Here is a 26243-nt window from a genome sequence, read left to right as displayed (position 1 = left end):
AGCTCCACAGGAGGATGAGGTCATGAGCCGTGCTGAGCAAAGCTTTCTGGGGAGGACAGCTAACGAATCCTCTGCACAGACTACTGAAGCCATGAAATCAACCGCTGTTCATGGACGTGAAATCATCTGAAGCCAGGGTCAAATGTCCCCCAGGCTAAGCCTTCCCGGCACCACCCGGAATACATGCCTGTTCATTACACCTTACAGAAAATCACATACCACAGACAGTCCTGAGGAATCCACGCTAGACCCAAGTGCCTGGATGCATCAGACTGTGCCAGGCAGCCAACCACGGCCCTAGCCAGACCAAAGCACCCACGGCTGTTCAAGAATCACAAGCCAGGGGTCTGAAGAGGTAGAGGTAGCCAGGGCTGGCATGGGGCTGGGGCTGGAGATTCATGCAGCTGAACCTTGGGAGTAGGCTCCCAGAGGCCAAGAGAAGGTTGTGGCAGCACCTGGTCCATACCAGGGACAGAACTGCCAAGTCCTGCCACACATGGTGCCATTCGCAGTCTACCACTGAGCTGTGCAGTACACACACCATGTAACAGTCCCTGACCATCAATCGAGGCTTTTTTAACTTCCAGTCACTGGCTGACCATCTCTTTCAGCCCAGCTGCACCTGGGTGATCCCGATTCCAACACAAAGGACCCTAAGACACTGTGAAAATTAAGGTAGAGGCAGAATTAAGAAATTGGCTTCAGGGCGCCTGGGTGGCTCAGTCAGTTAAGCGTCCGACTTCGGCTCAGGTCACGATCTCGCGGTATGTGGGTTCGAGCCCCGCGTCGGGCTCTGTGCTGACTGCTCGGAGCCTGGAGCCTGTTTCAGATTCTGTGTCTCCCACTATCTCTGACCCTCCCCCGTTCATGCTCTGTCTCTCTCTGTCTCAAAAATAAAATAAACGTTAAAAAAAAATGTTTTTTTAAATAAAAAAAAAAGAAATCGGCTTCAAGTCCTAAGACTGCCATTAACTTTATGCATACTTCTGAAAGCCACCTAAGTCACTTGTATCTTAGTTCTCCCATCTAAAAACCAGTAGGTTGCAATGATGCATTTATATCCTTTCTGACTTTCCAGTCCTAGGATTCTTTGATACTTTGAAGTGATAAGTGAACAAAAAAAGCTCTTTGGGTCCTGGAGCCCAGGGCCTGCTGCCCTCAAGCAAGTACACAGTGTAAGAACTACACAGAACCTAGTCTTGTTAGGACAGTGACACACATTCCCACAACAGTAGAGGGAAGGACAGGAACACGAATGGCGGATAGCCAATGGCTCCACATCAGGGACAGACATCAGTTCGCTAGCTTGAGTGAGACCACACGTACCGGGACTGCCTTTCTGTGCAGTGACTAAGATAACCCTCCATTCCTTACAGACCCAGCCCTGGTATGTAGAGGGCACCTCCTCACCCGCTACGTCTCTGACTTTTCTAAAATGGCTCCCTGGGGAGAGCTGGCCTTCCACGCCCAGAGACACCTTGGTCTTAATCGCCCTCATTTGTATTCTGGGGAGCTCGCCAGTGTCTGAGACCTCAGCCTGAGGCCTCCCAGAGAACACGAGGCCAGGAAGAGACGGAGCTCCTGAGGGGGGGGAGAGAGAGAGAGAGAGAGAGAGAGAGTGTGTGTGTGTGTGTGCGCACATGCGCACATCGGGGTGGGGGGCACCTCTGCAGCTACAGGACAGTCGCATTCCGCCCACCCTCACTGGGGGCTCCCCTAAGTGTGGAGAGATGTAAAGGTGACTGGTGAGGACAGAGTAGGGAAGCACTGCCATATGGGAATATGCAGGGATGCGGGTCACGGCACTCATCTGGCCGTGGGGGGAGGGGGGTGGAGGGAATAGACAGGGTTTCCGGAGGCCAGTGCTGCTGGAGGCATAAGGGTCACCGGCATGGGCCACAAGGAGAAAAGGCATTCCAGGCAGAGGGGACAGCAAACGCAGAGGCACGGGGTGAGGGAGGCCGGCATGGCTGGGCAGACATAGGTCTCAAAGGGGAGGTTACGTAAGGCAGAAAGCAGGACAGACAGCTGGAGATACACCAGCCAGGGAGTCTGGATGTGATCCTAAAGCAACAGGGTCCTGTGCCGGGGAGTGGCGGGGACAGCTTTGAGTTTTGCAGTGACCAGTCTATCGGCACGTGAGGCCCAGGGGCCGAACTTGGAAGGGATGGGCCTGAGCAGTATGTCCAACACAGCCGGCATTAGGGACATGTGTGCCAGACTCAGCCGTGCAGGAAGGACGGAGCTACTGCCTGACCTCTGGCATGATTTGACAGAGCCGGTGAGAGGAAAATGATGCCCTCTGCCCCTCAGCATACTTGCTCTCCAGACCCGTAATTTAAACCCGTGAGCTCGGGCTGGGGTGTTCAGGCCCTCACAGCACAGGGAGTTCTGGAGAGAAAGGCGAGGTATGAACACAGGAGCACCAGACAGAAGCGAGGTGGCCTGGGGTCAAGGTCCAGACAGGCTGCGTGAACCTGGCACAGACACTGCCCTTGCCAGGGCCCTGAGTGCCAGTGGCAAACACAACGGGATGGGGGTACGGTGAGGGTCTGGCACCCCCTGATATTCCAGAACTCTATGCCAAATTAAACCAATGAGAAGCATTTCCAAAAGTGGGGGGGGGGGGGGGGGGACACAGACCAGCTCTAGGTTGGTGGGAATGTAAACTGGTACAACCTTATGGGAAGACACTGGGCACCAGCCGAAATTAAGAACACACAACCTTGGCATTTCCATTCCCAGGTATTCATCCCACGGAACTCCCCACGTGTGCACGCAGATTCGCATACAGATTATTTCATTACTATGGCTTGTTCCTGAAACATCAGTGGGGAGCTGGTTAAGAAAAGGATTTAAAGCAATACCATGCAGCCATGAAACAGAACGAGGCAGCCTGAAGGGCTGATGTGAAGTCATTTCCAAGATCTAGTGTCAGAACAATGGCTTTGTGTGGGGAAGGGAAGACCATCTTTGTTCAGACACACGGGAGCCCCTGAAAAGGTTCAAGGCTGTTGGGGAGCCGACTGTGGCTGCGCCTAAGATGGGAAGGGGCCGACTGGGCAGCAGAGGTGGGAGGAGACGGTCAGGACCACTGAGAGCCACACCTAAGGAATCCACCAGAATCACAGTCCATGAGATGACTGGAAAGGTTCACTGGCCCAGGCTGGGCACGAGGTGGGAGAAACACTGGGGCATTCGGGAGGGGCAGACAAAGCTCCCATGGAGCAGAGGGCCAGCAAGGACCACCCCCGCACCCGTCCCTGCTGACGAACAGAATGGTCACAGCACAAGGGGTTCAGGAGGGACAAGGAGAGGTCGGAGCAGCCAGGACCCTGTCCCCACAGTGAGCTGTACAGACTCATACCGCTGATGGGACATCAGACCCTTTCCAGATGAGGGGAGGGGAGGTGCTGTGAGAGGGCCCGAGCGCCCCACAGACCACGGGTTCTCCTGGGCGTGGGGCTCTGCACGCTAGCCTCGGTGTCCCCGCCTTTGGCCTCCAAGTCACGTGTCCCCCAAAGCCAGATGTCCCCCACGACTGTCTGTCCATCTGGGTCATCTTCCCAGACAATCTAATGTCATGTGCCTCACTCGGCCACCTGGCGAGCAGCGTGAGCACGACAGTGTGGTCCCCATGGGTGAGAAACTGTTGTTCGCAGTGCTGACAGAAAAGCCTATGGAGAAATTAGCTCCCGCCAAAACATCACCCCAAATGCTGAGGAAGAAAGGGCTGGAAGTAAACAGAAGGCTATTATTTGAGACAGCAAATGCCTTCTCCCCGCCGTTCCCAGGCCCCCATGGAAAACAATCCCTCCCTTTCTATCCCCAGACTTCAGCACCAAACTTATACACGTTCTCCATCTTCCGTCAGCAGAGGCTGGCACAGTGCCTGGCCAGGCTGTTCACCCTGACGAATGTCACATGTTCTGTCACAGCGCCTACGGACCTGGGAAAGGGGCCTGCAGGGCTGCGTGCTGGTCAGAAGGCACCCCTCCCAGGCTGACGCTAAACCAGGAGAGACTAGCATTTCCATTAAGGGATCGCTGTGGGGGCCACAGGGGGGTCCCAGCAGTCACCTGACCCCCACGGTCAGAGCTGGCAGCTGAGCAAAGTGAGGACCAGAAGGGGCTGCCCGGTCCCGGGTCACGCAGCAGCTGCCGCACTCCTCAAGCACCTGTCTTAAGCCCTGTGCGCCCCCTCCACACACGCAGGCCCACATGCCCACCTGCTCCCCATGCCCGTCCCCACAATGCTCAGGTGAGGCTATGGAGCCACCCTGCCCTCGGGCCACTTCCCAGGATCCAGGCCACAGGGCTGCTTGGCCTGCCCTACACGCCCACCCTCCCCCAGCCCTGCAGCCAGAGCTGAACTCTCAGTTCCCAGAACAAGCCAAGGCCTCCCCGATGCCCACAGACTCCCCTGCGCTTTGCTGGGGGGTTGCCAGCGTTAGTCACAGAACTCGGGGTGCCCACACTGCTGTCGGTGGGGGTAGAGGAGTCGTGTGGAACCAGTGCAGGCTTTGCAGCACGCTGCTGAACTCTGGGAAGGCCAAGGGCCACTCTAGCCAGAGGTGCCTGGGCCCCCACCTCTGTGCTCAGCCGCCCCAGCCTCCCCGCCTCCAGTACAGGCCCCAGCCGCACACGACAGGGAGCCACTGCTGCCACACCACACCCCGTGGCAGTGACCATGGGGCCGCAGACCACTGACTTCCCAGTGTCCTTTTCGGCCCTGCTCTAACCAGCAGGCATTGGGTATGCTCACTTTGTATGCTCTTCCCCTGGGCAAGTGCTTCAGCCTCACCGGCTTATTCAGTGTCCTCTGTGCCTGTCCTGCCAAAGAGCCTGGTAGACGCGCCCCCCCCGGCCTGCTCCACGATCACCCCTCAGTCAAAAGGCCTTAAATTTCGACCTCAGTCCCAGTTGTCAACTCCTCAGAGAGGCGGCAGGATGAAGTGGCAAGAACTTCCCTGTTAGACAAGCCTTGAGTTTCCTTCTTCCTAGAACTTCCCATAATTGGAGATTGTGTTCCTTTTTCCTATTTGCTTGTGTTTTGTTTGCATTCTCCTTCCCCACACCCTGCATACACACACACAGATACACCTCTGTGGGGGCAGGGGACCAGTCCACCTCATCTGTCTTATTGATCACTGTACCTGCAACTTCTTTGAGGATTTCTGGCACACAGGAAGTGCTCAACTAAGACTCGTTGAATGAATGACATTAACAGATCTTCAATGACTGATCTTAGAGATCAATGAACAGGCTGAGAGGCGCAGGCCGGGTCAGGGGCTAGAAGCAAGTGGGTGTGGGCGGTGGGAGGCCTGAGACAGTGGGCATGGACCCCACCAGCATGAGCTGTGCAGGGAGGGGCTCAGAGAAGGAGGGTCCTCATGCCTCGGAGGACTGAGGTCAGCAGAGGCCGGCTTGGCTGGTGAGAAGCTTTGTGATTTACCAAAGGTGAAGGAAACCACAATGGCTTAACTGTGAGCGTACAGCATACCCTAACCCTAACTCTAACCCTAACCCTAAGAGCATACGGGGAACGTGAAAGCCAAGTCAGGAAGTCATGGCCCCAAAACAGGCCAGGAGGAGGATGGAAGAAGGCGAGCTTTCTGCTACAGGTGTTACCAAAGGAAGAATCCACGAAGACTCCAGACCTCCTGGCCTGAAGAGCCCAATCTCCAAAACTCAGATACTGTATCCAATGAGGGCTCAGTATCCACGCTTTTAAATCAGAAGGGCTTCACTTACCCACCGGAGCTCTCACAGCTGCTGAGCTCCCAGAAAGGCAGGGGTCTCGACCTGGGGGCGAGCCTGCCCCCAGGAGACACGCAGCAGTGTCCGGAGACAGTTTTGGCTGTCACAATTGAGGGTGGCGCTCCTGGCACTTAGTGGGTGGGGCCCAGGGATGCTGCTGGACACCCCGCGGTGCACAGGATGGCCCCACAGTACAGAATCATCCAGCCTAACGAGTCAACAGTGCCGAGGCTAAGGAACCCTGAAACTACGTGCATAAAAGTTCCTTCGTCAACCCTGGAAAAATTTATTATTAATAAACGTTAGGATTTCTGAAACCCAATGCACCTCAAACCCTGACTGCCTCCCTCCCCTGTCCCCCCCCACCCCTCCCACACACACACATGGCCAGTGTGCTGGGTCAGAGCTCAGGCTCCCAGGGCAGCCGGCCCCTCCCACTGTACCGCCTGGTGCTGTACAAAGTCCTGCTCTGCTTGGGGCTGGTAACAGGGTCATAAAGTCGTGGGTCTGCCTGGGGGACCGGTCTTCCTCTCCACACAGGAAAGGCCTTGCACACAGCTAATGGCACTAAATGGCACCAGCCTCCCCTGGGGAGAAAGAATGATTCACCGTCACCGCCTGATCTGGGCGCACAATGGGCAGATTGTGTGGCCATCTCCACCATGGCGGGGGGTGGGGAGGGTGGCCTTGTAACCCAGGGCAGGAGTCATGACGAGACTGACTTCATGGCCACCTCAGGACAGGATCTGTCCTCTGAGGCCAGGGTCACCAACTATGCCCAGTTCTGCCTCCCCTGGCATCTGCTGGTTAACGTTTATCACCATGCAGCACCAGCTGGGTCGGAGGCAATCCCAGACGGTGGTGACCTCTTCCTTCAGGTGCCCCTGCATCACTGGCCCTCACACCCCAAAGCCATTCTGAGGCCTATCTGAAAGAGCATGAGCTATGATCCTGGCTCCGTCGTGTTTGGACTAAGCAACCCCGGGCGAGTACCTTAACTTCCTCGGGCCTGTATCCTTACCTGGAAAACGGGGAAGTAACTCCATTCTCCCAGGCACTGACAGAAGCACAAAGTGAGATAAGAGATGTGGAGCGCCCCGGGCACCGAAGGCCAGCTGGGACCTGCTCGGGAAGCGGTAGCCTCTCGCAGGGCTCCACGGTGGCCGCCCAGATCCTTTGCTGGCGCCCAGGGTTCCGATTCTGACACCACCAGCCAGGAGGCCACAGGCCACTAAGCGCTGCTTCCAAACTGACAGAAACTCGCTTAATTTACGTCAGGTTTAGGTATCATCTCCCTAATCAGGTTAGAAGGCCTGGAACAACAGAATCTGGTTTCTTCTGCTTCCCCTCCATCCCTCCAGCTTGCGGCACAGAGCCCCAGGCTGGCGGCCCACCCAGTAAACATCTGAGGTTGGAAGGGTTTGATCCAGCGCGGCTGGGAAATCATTTCTGAGCCCTAGGGGTCGGGGGCCGCGCGGAGCTCTGGTCTTGGAGGTGATCACCGCTGCTCACGGCAGCCACCTTTGGAGATGGCCGCCGCAGCTTTCAATGTCCCCATCCTACGGTGCCATCCCAGCACGTTCCCTGGACGGCAGGTGGGGCGACTGGGGAGGGGCGGAGCCGGGCATGTCCCCCGACCACCACCGGGCCCTGCCTTTAGTTGAAGTCAGTGCTCATTTCACAGAGAACACCTCCAATCTGGGGACATTTTCATAATCGCTGCCTCACTGACTACAATCGTGACTGAGAACTCCTAGGTCAGCTGTGACGCGTAGCTACTGTCCATATGGTGGTGGTTGTGGTGGCAATAATAATAATAATAATAACAATAATAATAGGCTGGCATGATGGAAGGGTCACTCAGTGCTACACCTGTCATGACGCCCCAGGCACCACTGGTAAGGAAGAGCGGGGGACCACGTGTACACGCGTGCACACGCTCGGAGCAGGCGCCGCTCCAAGGGCACTGTGCCTGTCAGTTGCTCAAGCCTCACAGCAACTGCCACGTTTAAGCCTCAGAAGGAAAGCGCACGGTGGGGCTGCTGGATTACTGTCACCGCAGACGGCCCCCTGGCCCGCAAGCGGATCATAAGTGCCTGACTCCCTGTGGTCAGTCACGGCCACGAGAATCAATGAGGCCACGGCACGCATCACCCTGGGGCAGAAACTATGAGCCAGAGCACGCTTCGCGGATTTCTCTTCCTTGTGCCGTGAGGACCGGTCTGCTGCCGCTCTGTCACCCCAGCTCTCAGGCGTGCAGAGCTCAGCCTGCCCTCTGACGACGTGGGCCCCAGGGTAGGAACAAGCCTGCGCTGAGTTGCAGGACCCGCCTGTCACTGCGGTGCGGCCGAGCCTGTCTGGACAGACCGGAGCAGGAATGGCCTTGGAAGCCATCTCCTCCAATGTCCGAGGAAACCGGACTCTGAAGCTAGACTGGGAGGCAGCGGCAGGCCACACATGGGCCCCAGCAGAGGCCCCTGCCTGGCCTCCGAGGCCGTCAAGCCCACGTGGCCAGTGCTCTGAGCGCTGGCCACGGTCAACACACTCGGTCCTCCCGCAGCCCCGGGAGGCAGGGACTAGGACTGCCCCTATTTTACAGATAAGGGAACTGAAGCACAGGGGAACTTAAAAGACATTCCCAAGGCCAACCAGCAGGAAGCGGTGGGGAGAGCTCTGGACCCAGGCAACGGACTCCCGTGCCGGTGTTCCAAACCGTTCTGCTCTGGGGGATAATAACAGGCCAGAGGAAGAAAAAGGCAAATCTGTGGGCTCCAGACATCTATGCACGAAGTGTACAAAGGGCTCCAGGAAAGGTATACAAATGACCAACGAGCACACGGAAAGATGCCTGACAGCATCGGCCATCATCAGGGAGATTTAAATCAAAACCACAAGATATTTAAGTCAAATTTAAATCAAAACCACTTCACCCCCGCTAGGATGGCTAAAGTCAGAGCTGGGTAAGTGCTGGTGAGGATGTGGAGAAAGCAAAACCCTTCTGCGCTGCTGGTGGGCATGTGAAACAGTGCGGCTCTAGGAAAAACAGTCTGGTGGCTCCCGGATCGAGTAAACAGTTGCCACGTGGCCCAGCAATCCCCCTCCTGGGCGTATATTACCAGAAGGAATGAGAACGTGTACATACAAGCTTACAAGTGGTATTCTTAACAGCCAGAAGATGGAAACCCGTCACCTGATACCTGGATACACGACGTGGTGTATCCAAATGGAAGCTTCCAGCCGTCAAAAGGAAGGAAGCACCATTTCGCACCACGACAGGGATGAACCTGGAAAACGTTACGCTAAATGAAAGAAGCAGTCACATGCGGTCCAGTGCTCTGTGACTCCGTTCCTATGAAAAGTCCAGAATAGGGAAATCTACAAAGACAGAAAGTGGTGGCTACTCAGGGCCGGGAGGGGAGGTGACGGTTAAAGATTTGGGGTTTCTTTCCAGGGTGAGGAAAATGTCCTAAAATGGACTGCACAGATCTATGAATACACTAAAACCCATCGATGATACACTTTAAGTGAGTGAATGGAATGGCGTGTGAGTTCTATCTCAATAAACCGGTTTTTCAAGATGAGGGGTGGGGGGTGGGGAGCCGAGCTACTGAGAGTTGATTCAAAAAGCTGGTTCCTTTCAGGTAAAACAATCATTTAAAAAAACCAACTGTGCAAAGCGTGCCTTCTCTGCCTGCAACCAGGAGGTGAGGAAAGAGCTCCCTTCCCAGATCCATTTCATACAATCAAAGGGCTGCCGGGGACCTGAGAGGGGAGTGGGGCATTGCCCCTCATGGGCCTGTCGTGGGCCTGTGGTAGGGGCGCTCAGAGGATCACAGGGGCCCTGGGATGAGGACGGGGCAGTGCTGAGCCCCCAGGGGCATGATGAGCTCTCTCTTCACTGCAGAAACTGCCAGGCTCCAAAGACTATGGTGTCCTCACTACTCAGAGTTCATCTTGCCTTGGCAATTTCCCCCTCCTAAGCAGGCCCTCTCTCATTCCAGTGAAATCTGATCTTCTCACTCTAACCCCCGGCCTGCAGGATAAAGTCAAAGCTCCCCAGCCTGTTCCTCCTGCAGCTCCCCACACCCCAAGGCTTCCCCAGGCGCACCCACCAGGCAGCACGATCTGCCTCATGAGCCCTCCCTGTGTCCCGTTCCCAGCTGTCCCCTGGAGCCATTTGCTCCTTTCTCTGACCCACCAGGATGCCCTGCACGAAGCCAGCACCGCAAAGCCAGCACCACAAAGCTCCTTCACTGCACAAACACACGGGCACAATTCCTACGTAGCAGGCACCATGGGAGGCAGTGAGGATAGCCGGTGAGCTCAGAGCAGATGCAATCCCCGCCCCCGCAACTAACAACCCCCAGAGGGACAGACAGACAGTAGGGACTGATAAAGCATGATGTGATTCCAAAGTGAGGGAAGGAAAAGCATAAAACTACGAGGGCCTGGGATGGCAGATATGTCCTTGGTGAGATAATCAGGGAGGTATCCCTAAGGAAGGGGCACCTGAGCTGAGAGCGAAGAAGGAATTTCAAGCACAAGAACAGCTTGTGCAAAGGCACTGAGGTGGCCAAGAACTCAGAGCTTGAGGGGCAGGTGGGACAAGATGAAGATGTGGAGAGAGGCAACGGCCGGATCACACAGGCCTCGTGGGCCTTGTTAAAAACGGAAGTCTTTGTTATGGCTGCAGAGAGACGGTACGTGGTTAGACACCAGGAGGTGATCAGATCTGGCTTTGCCCTAACTCATCACTCTGGCAGCTGTGAGGACAGCTCCTGGGTTCCTGCTCGGTCTCCCCGCGGGGCTCGGCCTCGCGTGGAAGGTGCTCGGCAAACAGCGTGTCGCGCAAAGAACAGCTCCGGTATTCAGACTAGGGGTTCCGGGACTATCTGTGGAACACTTCACAATCTCCCAGCCTAATCAAGACAGGAGAAGAGGTGTCAGTTTAAACTCAAACCTCGTTTTTCCAAGCTCATTCAGGGAAAGCCCCAGGATGATCCTCCTAGAAAGCTCCACATGCCCCACAGAACACAATCACTGTAACCCTTCTGGGCAATTCTGGGGCTGGAAGGGGCAGCAGAAGGTCTGCCCCCAGCCCCTGTCTTGCCAGGTTGCCCTGGATGCCACAGTGAGAAGAAGGTTCTCCAAGCATCCCTGAGGAATTAGCTTCAGAGGCCAGGGCTCCCCTGAGCATGGGGACAGGGACCCTCCCACCACCGCAGCCCCACTTGCCAAAATGGGCAGGGCCCTCAAGGTCTTGCACTGATACATGAATCTCGGGCAGAGAGACAGCAGCACCAGGCTGCTGGCTCCACATGAACCCTGGTGCAGAAAAACAACTGAATCATCCTGATAATTCTCCAAGCAAAGCTCTCTTGGGGCCAATATTAAAAAGAAAAAGAAAAAAAAAAAAGACTTAAGTAGTAGTTTCTATGGCAACCTAGCTTTAGTGATCTGCAGTGAACCCCAGGCCCACACCCTCCAACCTGTCCTCAAAGGCAGCCAGGAAAAAAGCATAACCTCTCGGCTCTGAGAATGCCTTTCTATCTCAGGCTAAAGGCCTCATGGCAGCCTCCCGGGAGCAGAATGCCATAGGGCTGGTCAGAACACCTCAGACGCTCCTCTTCCTTGACTCACTTCTCCTGCACTCAAGTACTGCATCTGGAGAAGGCCCTTCAAGACAAGCCCCTTCTGGGGCAAACCATTATACTCTGTTTTCTTATTCACGACAAACTGCAGAAAGGCCAGCTTTGCAAACCCAAGCCCTGGGTTCTGCTTCCCCGCTATTGACCCTATGGTCCTTACCCACCCAAGCCAACATCTCCTTGTTAAAGTCCAGCATATATATTAAAACAAGAATCTGAAAACAAGGGACGTGACCAAGGTCAAGCGCCAGTTTATCGGGTCTGGCTCTGAATCCTATAGCAGAAGCGGGTGACCAGGTCAGCGCTGACAGTGACTTGATGGCAGGAGGGAGGCTGGAGTGTAGCCGACCGGGCCTCTCCCCTGGCCCTCACCCGGCGTCCCTTGGTCCTTCTCTTCACCGGCCCCCGCCTGTCCCCTCTCTTCCTGGGGCCTCTGGAAAGCCCAGCCTGTCACCCTTTTCCCTAAAGGATTGTTCTCTTCACAAAGGAGGAAACGTCCTGGCCTTATCAGATATCCGGCTTCATGCTCGAGCACAGAGCACAGTGAAAATTTATCCCAAAAATACCAAGGCTGGAAGGTTATACTGAGGTCACCTCAGTCATCTGAGGGCTGGCCGAGCGTGTGTGCCCTGACTGGGACAGGCTCCAGGGAACCCAGTCAAGACTTCCCTGGGAAATGCACCCGGTGGCTGAAACCTCGAAGCCACACGTCCCCACATCCCACCCCCTCCCCCAGCCCTGCGGAACTTTCTCTTCTACCAAGAACACAACACAGGGGACCCAGTTCTCCTTCATGGTTTAGCCATCCCCTGCCCGGGATTGTGGGCTGTGCATGTGTTTATGGGGAGTGAGGGATGGGGATCCCCCCATGGGAGGTTGGTCAGGGCACTGAGGCAGGTTGGGGGCTACACCCTTGATCTAGGAGGACAGCAGGAATGTAACAGTGGTGGCCGTACTCAAGTCCGAGAGGCAGAAGCAGCTCCTTTATGCACACGGACGTTTACTTCTCACAGCAACCTGTCCATCCTAAGGAGCAGGAACTAGCAGCATCCCCATTTTACAGAAGAGGAAACCAAGGCTCAGGGAAGTCACGTCATCAAAGTGGCAGTTGACCTTCTACTAAGCACCTGCTGGGGCCCGAGCAGTGTCAGGTACTCCAGCCAACATCATACAAAGTTTTCCTGATCCTAATACCATTGTATAGATAAGAACACAGAGTCTCAGCAAGGTCACGGAGGAGCCCAAATGCGCCTTTCCCACGGCCTCCAGCCCTATGAAAGCGAGAGGGACTTCAGGTGGTCGGCAAGGCAAAGGCCCTGAAGGACACGACATGGGGGCAGCACCCCCTCCCCCCGGGATGGGGGCCACCGGCAGGCCACACCTGCTTCTGGGCTGCTTGCACACAGGATGTGGGGATCTGTGGCCAAGCTGGCCAAGGAGGGGGTGAGAGTCACAGGGAGGCAAGTAGGGCCCTGGACACATGGAGGAAAGAAAATGCTGTCAGCAGGAGGGCTACCGTGTGGTGAGGAGACTAAGGAGAGTCCCCTTTGTCCTGACAGAGAAAGACAGGACGTCACATCTCCAATTATCACACGCTGACAAGTGCTCGCTCAAGCATCCCCTCCCGCTAGGGAGGCCCTCCATTCTGGCTGCATTTTCACTGATAATATGACTTTGTTTTTCGTAACCCTCGAGCTGCTTTCCAGAGGAATGAATCACGGTCTTGTCCACGACAGAGAAAACCCAGGGCAAGTCAGCGGGGGCAAAGGCAGCACCTCCCGAGGTGGCGGGTGGGTCATCACGGGGTCAAGATCTGGGAGGCTGTGGGAGGAAATGGGACCGGGAGGAGGGACCAGCCAAGAGGATCCAGTCCACGCTCAGAGACAGGCACGCAGGGGTCAAAGCAGTCGGCACAGCGAGGGAGCTTCCCACCAAGGCAGGACTCGGGGAGCTAGTGAGGCTGTTGTTATTTTTTTTAAGTTTATTTATTTACTTATTTTGAGGGGGGGCGGGCAGAGAGACACAGGGAGAGAGAAAATCCCAAACAGGCTCTGCACTGTAAGTTCAGAGCCTGATGCAGGGCTCAATCTCACAACTATGAGATCATGACCTGAGCAGAAACCAAGAATCAAATGCTTAACTGACTGAGCCACCCAGGCGCCCCAAGGGTGTTCTACTTCAAAGGCCCCTAGGATTCCCTTTCTCAAAGCCTGGCAAGAGGGTCCCACCCCTCATGCCAACTCAGAACCACTGACTGTGACTGTATGTGCTGAGGGTGTGGGGGTCACATCTGGACTCCACAGTGCCCTGATCTACACAGGTAGAGAGCAGAGGGGGTGCCAACCATGCCCTGGATGGACCCCATTTTACACCCAAAGAGACGGAGGCCCTGGCAGGGAAGCACCTGACCCCAGGCCATGTGCTGGGGCAGCAACAGAACCATTACCACGGACTACTCAGCAAGACAGCTGCTATGGCTTTAGAGATGCACAGAGCCCTTCTCAGGCCTTCCCTCCTCACCATCCCTGCTCACCTGGAACCTGTGTACCAGCTCCAGGGACTGGCTGTCATTCTGGTCGGCTTCAAGGATGACATCCGTCAGCTTGTGGATGATGACGTCCAGGGGGCCTTGTTCCTCAATTGGCCGGCTAAGGTTCAGCTGCCAGGGGAGACAGAAGGACACCGAGAAAAAGAAGAACGTCAGCACCTGGGCCAACTGTCCCCACCGTACTCCCCACCCCTCCGCCTGTCCCTGACGCACTGGGGAAACACGGACGGGACAGAGAGCACACACCCACGAAGATCCCAGACTCCTCCAGGGCAGGGCCCGAGCCCCATGCTACCCCGTTTATAGAAGACACACACATGAAATCGAGGCATCTACTGGTTAAGCAGGCATCACTACGAAATCGTTTTATAGAGAAAACGTATACTGAACGTGTCCCATCTGGTCCATGACCTGGATTTTTCAGGTAGGGAAACGAGGGCTCTGAAGCCACACAGCCGGGTCTAAACTGAGATCTAAGGAGACACGCTTCCCACGAAACTACAGTCTCAGCAAAGCTGTGATCTTCACGAACCAAAGAGGCGCTGCTTTCACAGGCCGGCAGCTTGCACTTCACACAGAAATCAGGGCTCATCACAGACACGGTGAGGGAGTGCGGGGCTGCCTGGAGCCCGTGAGGCGCAGCTGGCCCCGCTCCACTGGGGGCTGTGTTTATGTTTTCAAGAATTCGGGGTTAGGAAGATCACACCCCCAGGGAGCCAGAGCCGCCCAGCTGACAGACAGTCGGCATCACCTGACCCCAAGACAGGAGCACCTGCCAACAGCCAGGACGGCCTGACCCCGCGCTTCCTGACCTGCCAGATGTCTGCCGCCCGGCACACGGCCACCGCCACCTGCAAGGCCGGTCCCTCGGAGGCAGCGGCGCCAGCCCGGCACCTGGCTGACCCCCTGGATGGCCTCAGGAGAGGCCAGAGAAAGCCACCGGCCCCACCCCTACACCCATCCCCGCACAAGTGGGGCTCCCTCCAGGAGTCAAGGCTGACTGTTTGAAAGTTGCGAGTAGAGAAATCGCAGTGACGGCTGCACACGTTCACTCTGGGTGATAAAAACTACGTTTTCATGCTCCAACCATGGGGATAAGAGGTGATTTTACAAATGAGGAGAGTGGGGAATATGGACTTTGGAAACCTCACTAGGATCTGCCAGCGGGAAAGTGGTGGTGCTCACAGGCACATGCGAGGCTGGGCTTGTCACTCAGTGCCCCCGGCCCCATCCCTGACCCTCCGTGAGCCTTGGGAGGCTGTCCTCTAGTGCCACAACCACCTAGCGGCCCTGTCCTCTGGCCGAGTGGCCAACTGGAGGCACGTGAGAAGGGAGAGGGAAAAGTCTGGCTGTCTGTTCCGCTGCCTCTGGGCCCCCGTACACCACCTTCCCTCCCCTTGTCCCCTCCGGCCTGGGGTGGTGACAGCTTGCCACTCTTGGGGTGCCTCACCACATCCTGCTGGCTGCTTTGACCCAGCCCACACCTGTCATCCTCTCTTATTTAAACTCTTATCTAATTAAACCTTCAGAAAGTACCAGCTCTTTCCTCATGGTATCCTTAACTCCTTGTTGTTGTTGTTTTTAATATCTGCCAGAAAAGATGTTAAGGGACTTCTCCTATTTAAAAAAAAAAAAAAAAAAAAAACCTCCCAGGGCACCCGGCTGGCTCAGTTGGTTAAGTGTCCAACTCTTGATTTCAGCTCAAGTCATGATCCCACGGCTAGTCAGACCGAGCCCCACATCGGGATCTGCGCTGACAGTGTGGAGCCTGCTTGGGATTCTCTCTCTCTCTCTCTCTCTCTCTCTCTCTCTCTGCCCCTCCCCTGCATGTGTTCTCCCTCTTTCTCTCCCTCAAAAATAAATGAACATTTTTTTTTAATCCCATGGATCTCACAATAATACTGAAAGAGACTCTTCCCACCCCATGGTGACTAGCCTGTATACAGAACAAAAAGTCAGACTAGCTGAGAAGCCGACCTTCCCTTCTAGGGCTCCTGGGTGGGAAGGGAAGCAGCACTTGCTATCCTCACATCAAGCCCCAGAGCTAATGGTGACATTGTCACCATCACAGACCAGGACACCAAGAGCCCAAGGCACCCACTAAGTGGCCAGGCAAGGCAATGCGACTGGGAAGAGGCCCAGCTGGGGCCTGGATGGAGGCCAAACAGTAGCCCCTGTGGGCTCAGCCTGCAGCCGAGCTGCCCAGTGTCCTGGACCCATGCACGAGCCCGGCTCATCATCCCCCCGGGCCTCAGTTTCCCCTTCGACAAACAGAGGAACTTGCAAGGACCCTTCTGGTTCTGTCTGTGGATTCGGTATTACATTCCCATCCAACTCCACTTCCCAGGAAACCAAAAAACGAGAAACAGAACTTGAAGGAAGAGACCAAAGCCGGTGGGAGGTGCTAACCTGGGCAAAGAACAGCAAATTCGCAAGAGATGCCATAGGTCCCAACCCATTTTTGCCGTAACCCGTGGCTCCACCATGACAGGTGCCACAAACAGGAGACCGATATTTTCAGACCAAGGCAGCTAGAAATAGAAGAGAACTGGGTCACACGGGAGATGCTGGGTTATCGGAAGCTCCATCCCCACTCCTCCAAAGAGAAGCTTCCAGGTCTCCTGTGCAGTATGAGGGGACACAAATGTGTCCCTGTGGTTTTGGGGAAGGAGGTGGACAAGGGAGATACCCCTGGCTCGTCCCTGCCTGACATCAGCCTGCAGCCTGCAGACCTGACAGGCATGGGCTGTTTGGAAAACAAGCTCTCCACGTTCCCGGCCGTTCCACTGAAGGTAAACAGTTGAGTTCTGGAAGCCAGCCACCTTCCTTTGTATATTTTCCAAGCATTTTTATGCCAGTAAAACCCTTTCACGAGAACGGCAACTTGGGACACACATCAGGCCTGGTCTGGTCCTGGCTCGGCCGTCTCTCTCACGGCAGCATCTCTGCTGAGGCCTGAGTGGAGCTGTCACTGGTTCCAGAAGGTTCCCCAGCACATCTTCTCCTCAAGTAGCCAGATAAGCCATGATCGCCCTAAGGGGTCTATCCTCCTACAAATGCCTCGAGGGGACTCTGGTCTCTCACTGCTGGCTGGGAAGGAGGAGGTGGGCACTCAGGCAGGGTCATGCTGGGAGAGGGGCTGGCTCCCAAGAAGCCAGGACACGGCAGAAGAGGGGACCCTGGTGGGCCAGGTTTCATTTCTCAAGATGGGGTGGGGAGGGGGGACTCAGGCAGAAGGGAACTCGTTCAACTGTCATTTTGTTTTTCTGACCACACTCTGCCTCCAGAAAAGGGAACTTTCCCAGGAACTTGTTCTCTTCTGCGGAAAGGGTCTGATCTGTCCCTCAGCCAGGAACAAGGATGTTTCAATGAAAGGGCTGCCCGCTGTGGCCAGAGGAGGTCTGTGGGTGCCATGCTTCCAAGTCACGCCATCCTGTGAGGCCAATGCCGGACGCTGTTCTGCACAGAGCTCAGAGCTCAGGATTCGGATGAAACAAGGACCCACTGTTTCCCTCAGCTACGTAGGCAGGAGGCTGACTGGAGATGGGGGGCAGGGGGCGCCGGGAGCAGTTGGGACAAAGGCCTGCAAACCCCAATGGCCAGAAAGTTACCTCTGACTCCCGAAGCAAGCAACCCAATCATGCCCAGCCTAGGATCCAAGGTGAGCTAGACTCTGACTATCCCCACGTCTCCCACCACCCGGTCTGGGAGGAAGATGTGCATGGCAGAAGCCTGGAAACCCCATCACAGCTCAGCTGCTCCTGGGCTGGGCAGGGGGTTTGACTGCTCTGCACCTCAGTTTCCACAAAATGAGGATGTTACCTTACTGGGCTATTTTGGGATTAGAACATCCCGTTTATGGATGGGGCACAGGGTAGATGTCCAGCAGGTGCATTAATACTGCTCTGGGTGCTTAGACAACTAAGCACCCGCCTCTGCCTACTCATTTGACAAGTATCCCCTGGGCACCTCCTGGGCACTAGATGCAGAGTCCCTGTGCTCCCCTCTCAAGGCTGTCAGTAACCCAGTGAGTGTCCCAGCTCACTGTGGAAGGTGGCTCAAGCTATACAGCTACATGTCACTCCAGGCCCCACATGGGAGACGAGCTCCTGTGTCTGAGCCGCCCCTCTGCCCAGAATATCCCCTGGCCCCACGTCCCCTTGTCCCCACAGTGACAAGTCCCAGCTCCAAAGCTCAATCCTTTGCCAGACTTCTCAACTCGTTCTACCCCAAACAGGAAGACTTAATGGCTCCCTGGTCTCACCCATATCCCTGGGACCCCCTGCGTATCCTTCAGGGACTGCTACCTAACTTCTAAATATAAAGTCCTTCCTAGGGTGCCTGGGTGGCTCAGTCAGTTGGGCGTCCGACTTCAGCTCAGGTCATGACCTCGCAGTCCATGAATTCGAGGTCCGTGAGTTCGAGCCCCGCGTCGGGCTCTGTGCCGACGGCTCAGAGCCTGGAGCCTGCTTCGGATTCTGTGTCTCCCTCTCTCTGGCCCTCCCCCGCTCATACTCTGTCTCACTCTCTCTCTCTCAAAGATAAACAAACATTAAAAAATATTAAAAGAAAATAAAATAAAGTCCTTCCTCTAATCCTGCCTCGTCCACCAGATCCTGAGATCCCCAAACACCAGGGCTGGGCCTGGCATCCCCAGGGAAGAGCTTGCTAACGTGTGCTAAACACAACCAGAAGTTCTGAAGAACACAGTGAACGATGCAGGCCTACCGGAAGGGGCATCCCGTGAAGCAGGGTGACGCTCTCCTCCTCAGGGGGTTACAAATGGCCTCCTGGAGGAGGAGGGAGAGAGCAAAACGGGACCTCCAGAGGTGGCTGGAGGAAGACAGGTGTAACGCAGGCCTACTGACACTTGTCAAGTCCAAATGCATCACGTGCCACAGGCTACCCTCAGCAGAAGGAGCTTGTCCTACGGCACTGACCCCTGAATGCCACTCTGGCAGGGGTGGCCCATGACCACCCCTCTCTCATGCTGCATCTGCAGGCTGGAAACAGGGGATCCTAGGGAGCCAGGCACCTCCCACGACCACAGTTGTGCTGTGGGGTGAACACCTAATAAATCTCGAGTGTGTTAAGGCAAAATCTGTAGGTTGTAGGCTGAAAGTTTGCCTCCCCGAATATAGTCCCCAAGGACAGTGTGTGTGTGGAGTGAGGAGAAGGGCCCCCCAAGATGAGAACAGGGCAGGGAGCTCCAGCTCTTCCTTCTCACCTAAACTTCCACACGTGCTTCCCTGACAGGATCAATAAGCAGCCAGATATAACAAAAATGTAAAACCATCTCTGGGGCTCATCAGGGAGGCTGGGGACCCGGGGAAAACTGGCTCCCAACCCATGCTGGGGCCGCTCATCCTCTCTGGATACAAGATGCAGGGTGTCCTATGACCTCAGAAGCCTGGGCTGCTGAAAACAATCTACGCCTCTCTGAATGGTCAGACGGGCTGCAAGTGCAGCCCACGTGGGAGTCGGACAGGCTTAAGGACCTTCCTCCCGGAACCTCAGCTTCACGGTGCAAAGACCCATTGTCCTGTGGCCAGGACGCAGCTCTCGCCCACTTGCTCTGAGCTGGGCCCTGTTCTAAGCACTTTACACGTATAGCTTATCATATAGTTCTTGCAACAGCCTGAGATGGGGACCCACTATAGGCACAGGGATTGAATAACACACCAAGGACTCACAGCGCACACAGACTCTTAACCATTCCCAGCCAACAGCACGGTGGTGAAACAACCCCGTGGGACTCCCTGGGTGTTAGCACGGTCTTTTGTTCTAATGACGCACAGCTTGGGGGCCTCCAGATGAGGGCTGGTCACCAGAAAGACCAAGCCATGATGAGAAGTCTGGAACTTTCAGCCCCATCTCCTGTCCTCCAGCAAGAGGAGAGGGGCTGAAAACTGACCTGATGATCGATCATGCCAACATGATGAACACTCCATAAAAAGCCCAAAGGTACGGGGCTCGAGGAGCGTCGGTGAACACAAGGAGGTGCTAAGGGGCTCAGAGAGGACAGGGAGAATTCACATCCTTCCCCACACACCTTGCCCTGCACGTCTCTTCCACCTGGATGCTCAAGTAGGTCCTTCGTCATATCCCTTTATAATAAACCCAGCAAACAGGAAGTGAATTGTTCCTGAGTTCTGTGAGCCACTCTAGCAAATTAATCAAATTAATCAAACCTGACAAGGGGGTCCTTCCAACTGAGAGCCGACTGGTCAGGAACACGGATGACAAGCTGGACTGGAGAGTAGCATCTGAAGGGTGCGAGCCAAAGGACAGTCTTGTGGGACTGAGCCCTTTGCCTGTGGGATCCAACACCACCCCCCGGTAGAGGGCATCAGAACTGGGTTACATTGCAAGACACCCAACGGGGGTTATGGCACTGCTTGGTGTGGGAAAACATTCCCGCACACCTAGTGTTAGAAGCGTTTTGATTGTGAAGAAGTGTGATGACAGCAAACGAGAAACACGGGAGGTGCGTTTTCCCTACTCGATAGCACAATCCATAAATACCAGCTATTACATTTCCCTATTCTCATTCTTCACATGACTGCTGACCAGTGGAAATTTCCCTGACTTTTCTATCAAGAAGGACTCAAATACAAGTCAGAATTTGAATTTTGCAAAGCTAGGTCACTTGTACTGACTCACATTAGACTTCAAAGTGCTTGCTCCCACAGTAAAATGTATTGTCATTGTTGATGATGATGAACGTTTACGAAGTTCTGACTTTGGGCCACATACTACGCTAACAAGAGCCCACCGCGTGAGGTACAGATGAGGACACTGAGTCACAGAGAGGTCAAGTAACGTGCTCGGGGTCATGGTTATAGCTGCATGAGACTCGCATCTCTCTCCTGCCAAAGCCAGACAATTAACCTCTAAACCAAAGGGTGTCCTGGGTGCCTGGGGCTTTCCTTCCATCCCGTTTTCCCTTAATCCACCCCTGCAGAGTGGTATGGTTTCAGCAGTGACTTCCGATCGAAGTCACTAGATGAAAAGTTTTGTCTCAACCAAGGTCCAGACGAAACAGCCCGGATGAAAGGCGAGGGGGCGCCAGTCTGTTTTATTCCTCTGCACTCTCCATGGGTCTGGGCATCTGGGATAGAGCGGCCATCTCCAACACTTAAAGCCTCGCCACGCAGGGGGCAGGTCTCCGCGGAAGGAAAAGTCGGGTCTGGTGCCTCACGGTCAGACTTCAAATGGGAACCTGGCCTCGGAGGATGCAGCGCGGGTCGTGCATTTCTTCAGCAGGATTGGTCCCAAAAGACAAGTTTGGGACTCCCCAAGCCTTTTCTCGGGGAGAGAAGACTGAAGGCTTTTCCCCAGCAAGGGCAGCTCTCACTCCCAAAGGAGCTCAAAGTGGCCCTCAGAGAGGTCAGGAGCTGGAGGGCACGTGGGGCTGACCACCAAGACCAGCAGGCAGGGTCAAGGATAGGGCTGGTCACCCCAGTAGCTCCTGCCCCAGGAGGAGGAGAGGAACTGTCACCAACACTCCCTGACCCGATTCCCCAGTTTCTTAGTAACTGGTTTCCAGTTACTGGGTAATAAGAAACAGCGATCTGGTTAAGGCAGAAGAGTGAATAACCTTTCTCCCCTAGGAGATGAATGAGGAGCCAAAGTTGACTAAATGGAACCATGACAAATGTACCTTACAGTTCCAAAGTTCTGGCCATTTGCAAGCTGACTTTATTTCAAAGAGCCAAAAAGCTTATACCCACTCAGCAAGCGTGATTCCTTAAGAACAAGGCTGACCCCAGGTTCTCAGGAGCTAAGAAAACCCTGGCCCTGACCCAATGCCAGGGAGCCAGGTTCAAGAGTAGATTAAAAAGATAAACACACCCATGCCCTTTGACCCAGTAAGCCAACTCCTGGGAAGCTGGCCTAAGAAAAAAATCAACAGGTGGAAAATCACTCCTGGCCCAGGAACATTCGCTGAGGCCACACTGACAAAAGGCACAGGACACAGAATACATGTCCCCAAACGGGGGACTGGATAGGTAACAACAGGCACCCCCACACCAGAAGACACTGAAGAATTACTAGATGGACAAGGCCTCAGGGAGACAAGTGTGAAGGTGTGTCCCAACCATGTGAACCCACACTTGCTGTGGACAAAGCTGGAAAGGAAACCCGAACACGAGAGGATCCTGGGCATAGAGGAGTCATTGTGGGTCTAAAGCCCATCTGGGAACAGGGCAGGATGTACTTCCTGATTCCCTTGCAACTGGGCCCAATCACGTGACTGTTCTGGCCAATGACCTGTGAGGTGGCGAACTGTCACCTCCTGGCAGAACATTTACCTGCAAGGGCCAGAGCCTCCAGTACCCTCTCTTTCCCGCTGGCACAGCAATAGCGATGTTCAAGGGGGAGCCTTGATCTCTGAGCAATTATGAACAGAGGCCCCAGCTGCCCCCCATGAGTGAGACATAACAACCCCCCTGTTTTAGGCTGCTAAGACTTGGGGTTATTTGTTAACACAGCACACCCTAGTCCTAAATTTTCTCTTTTTCATTTGTTCAAACAGCAGTGGTGGAAGGGCAGGGGAAAGGGGGAGAAAAGTAAATGAAAGCAAATAATAACTTACAGGTAACCTATCAGGTTGAGACTGGGCTTTTTTTTTTTTTTTTTAAGTAATAATTCAGTATTTGGATGCAATATGACAACAGGAATTTATCCTATAAGGGGGAAAGATTCAATGTCCAATCCTCTAGGATTGGAAGGGAGAAATCTTGAATGGACCCACACCATGAAGTGGCTGCTCTCCAGCACCCCAGAAAAGTCCACCAACAGTCCCCTAAACTGCCCAAGGAGTCCCTCGACCCTCTGTGGCTCAGCTAAACAGGCTGCTTCCAACTCGCTACGGTTCACAGTGGTAGCTGCTGGCAGGAGTCAGGGCAGTGGAAACGAGACCCTCCCATTTGGTGCCAGGCACCAGCCTGGTCCTGTCCTGAGGAAAAAGCTCGAACCAAGACTGGCAAAAAAGAAAGAAAACAGCATGAAAAGGGCTGGCAGATCTGGGCCCAGGGGAAGAAGAGTCAAAGGCCATGTTAACAACGGCTGACTGCAGAGAGAGAGAGAGAGAGAGAGAGAGAGAGAGAGAGTCAGGATGGGGGGGGTCCCCCACTCAATCCCCTGTCCCCAGTCCAGAGGAGGAAACCCAGAGTCCCCTTGTCCTTAGCACACCCTGCTTTCCTGCAGGCCAATTCTCTTCCTGAGCCGCCAGAAGCTCAGAGGCATCCCGCACCCACCCCAGGCAGAAGGGCGCAAAGGTTTCCAGCCCAGGGAGGGTTCTTCCCTCACCTCCCTCAGCGTGCTTCCCCACCTGCAGAGTGAGGAAAGAGGTAAAGAGATATCCTTCCTAAAACCATCACCAGCATGCCACGAGGAGACAGGCACGGGCTCCCTGTGTGAACGGACCTGTACACAGTGCACAGATGTCAGTCATTAGGATGTTCCTCCTTACGGGAGGCTGAATTTTCTCTAGGTTCAAGTTAAGCCTCTCCTGCCTTGTTTGCCTCTCTGCCAGCTCAATCCTAATAATCACCACCACCAGGACCCGTAGGACATCCCAGGCGCTGTGCTAAGCACCTCACAACCCATTCCATCTCATCCTCACAATGTCGCTAGGAAGCAGGGGTGGCTGTCACCACCAGGCAGATGCGGCAAGGAAGGTTCCAGGAGGCAAAGGCAGCTGTCAAAGGTTATATAAGCAGTAAGCAAGTGGGGGACACAGGTCTCCACCTCCCTCCCCCCAGTCCCTATGGCTCCAGGACAGATGTTCCTAAGCCCTCTGCTTTCCTTAGGAAGTGGAGTGGCCAGAGAGATATCTTTCCTCAAGGTGACAGCAATGGGCTGCGGTGGCTGCAATGTGATCTAAGACACAGTCTGCAGGCCACTCCCACCCACCGGGACTGGAGGCAGGACTGTGTCTGCCTGGGGTCACCACAGACAGGTACATGGTCTTGCCCAAGGCTCCAAAAAGAGCAAAATAAATGTGGGAGTTAATATATGAAAATAGTGGCATTTGAAAATAGGGGATAAAAGATGGACTATTAATAAACGTCCTGGGGTAATTCAATATCCATCTGGAAAAAAGAATACATGGAGATGCACACCTCCTATCTTCCACATAAATAAATTCTAAGTGCAAAGAATTGAAGCAAGCAAAGATTTAATGATAAAAAAAAAAAACAAGCTGAAAACAGAAATACCTGGAGAAACCACGAGAAAATTTAAGAAATACTTTGGGGCTGGCACAAGAACAGACACTCAGATCAATGGAACAGAACAGAGAACCCAGAAATGGACCCACAAGCGTATGGCCAGCTAATCTTTGACAAAGCAGGAAAGAATATCCAATGGAATAAAGACAGTCTCTTCAGCAAGCAGTGCTGGGAAAACTGGAAAGCGACGTGCAGAAGAATGAACCTGGACCACTTTCTTACCCCAGACACAAAAATAAACTCAAAATGGATGAAAGACCGAAATGTAAGACAGGAAGCCATCAAAATCCTTGAGGAGAAAGCAGGCAAAAACCTCTTTGATCTTGGCTGCAGCAACTTCTTACTCAACACGTCTCCGGAGGCAAGGGAAACAAAAGCCAAAATGAACTACTGGGACCTCATCAAAAGAAAACGCTTCTGCACAGCGAAGGAAACAATCAGCAAAACTAAAAGGCACCCGACAGAATAGAAGATATTTGCAAATGACATATCAGATAAAGGGTTAGTATCCAAAATCTATAAGGAACTTATCAAACTCAACACCCAAAAAACAAATAATCCAGTGAAGAAATGGGCAGAAGACACGAATAGACACCTTTCCAAAGAAGACATCCACATGGCCAACCGACACTTGAAAAAATGCGCAACATCACTCATCGTCAGGGAAATACAAATCAAAACCACCATGAGATACCACCTCACCCCTGTCAGAATGGCTAACATTAACAACTCAGGCAACAACAGATGTTGGTGAGGATGCGGAGAAAGAGGATCTCTTTTGCATTGTTGGTGGGAATGCAAGCTGGTGCGGCCACTCTGGAAAACAGTATGGAGGTTCCTCAAAAAACTAAAAATAGAACTACCCTACGACCCAGCAATTGCACTACTAGGCATTTATCCAAGGGATACAGGTGTGCTGTTTCAAAGGGACACAGGCACCCCATGTTTATAGCAGCACTATCAACAATAGCCAAAGCATGGAAAGAGCCCAAATGTCCATCGATGGATGAATGGATAAAAAAGATGTGGCACGTATGTATGTATGTATGTACGTATGTGTGTGTATAGATAGATAGATAGATAGATATAGATATAGACATAGACATAGATATAGATACACACACACACACACACACACACACACACACACACACAAAATAGAGTATTACTCACCAATCAAAAAAGATGAAATATTGCCATCTGCAACTAAGTGGATGGAACTGGAGGGTATTATGCTAAGTGAAATTAGTCAGAGAAAGACAAAAATTATATGACTTCACTCATATGAGAACTTTAAGAGACAAAACAGATGAACATAAGGTAAGGGAAACAAAAATAATATAAAAACAGGGAGGGGGACAAAACAGAAGAGACTCTTAAATATGGAGAACAAACAAGGTTGCAGGAGGGGTTGTGGGAGGGGGGATGGGTTAAATGGGTAAGGGGCACTAAGGAATCTACTCCTGAAATCATTGTTGCACTAGATGCTAACTAATTTGGATGTAAATTTTAAAAAATAAAATTAAAAAAAAAAAAAGAAAAGAAATGCTTTTGGGCATTAAGAATCAAAAAATGAAAACATCAGGGGTAACCTGGGTGGCTCAGTCATCCTACTCTTGATTCTGGCTCAGGTCATGATCTCCTGGTTCCTGGCTTCGAGCCCCGCATCGGGCTCTGTGCTGACAACGCAGAGCCTGCTTGGTAGCAAAATCACCTCGAGTCAGGTGAAAAGGGTCACAAAGTGAGGATGTTACACAGGTGTCATCACCGCGCCATGGGTGCCTTTGCTCCTACCTGGTGGAGGTGCCAGTGTCAGCCCACTTGGCTGGGGAGCTTCTGTGGAGCGGACCGTGGCATACTGCGTGGGCAGCAGGCAGGATGGAAAAATCTAGAATCCAGGCCCCTGACAGACTCAAAAATGCCTCCACTATTTTCATATGTTAATTCCCATATGTATTTTTAAAAAATCCCTGTGTGTGTGTGTGTATTTTTCTTTTCTTTTCTTTTTTTTTTTTTTTTTTTTTTTTTTTTTTTTTTTTTTTTTTTTTTT

General features: G+C 53.7%; 1 protein-coding gene across 3 annotated transcripts in view; it reads right to left on the bottom strand.

Annotated features, from left to right (window-relative positions):
• ITPK1 (inositol-tetrakisphosphate 1-kinase) overlaps window positions 1-26243 on the bottom strand; it is a 179563-nt gene that overhangs the window by 60003 nt on the left and 93317 nt on the right. For 2 of the 3 annotated variants that reach the window (XM_049612268.1, XM_049612269.1), the window contains exon 3: window positions 13941-14066. In XM_049612268.1, the coding sequence (XP_049468225.1) occupies window positions 13941-14066 (126 nt within the window). Of the gene's footprint in view, window positions 1-5753; window positions 6090-13940; window positions 14067-26243 lie in introns of those variants that run through there. The other variant, XM_049612270.1, reaches the window with a different exon arrangement.

This window comes from Panthera uncia (genome assembly GCF_023721935.1).
Source record: "Panthera uncia isolate 11264 chromosome B3 unlocalized genomic scaffold, Puncia_PCG_1.0 HiC_scaffold_1, whole genome shotgun sequence".
Classification (NCBI taxonomy): domain Eukaryota; kingdom Metazoa; phylum Chordata; class Mammalia; order Carnivora; family Felidae; genus Panthera; species Panthera uncia.
The sequence above is the reverse complement of the archived record's forward strand: the minus strand, read 5'-3'. Positions and strand labels throughout refer to the sequence as shown.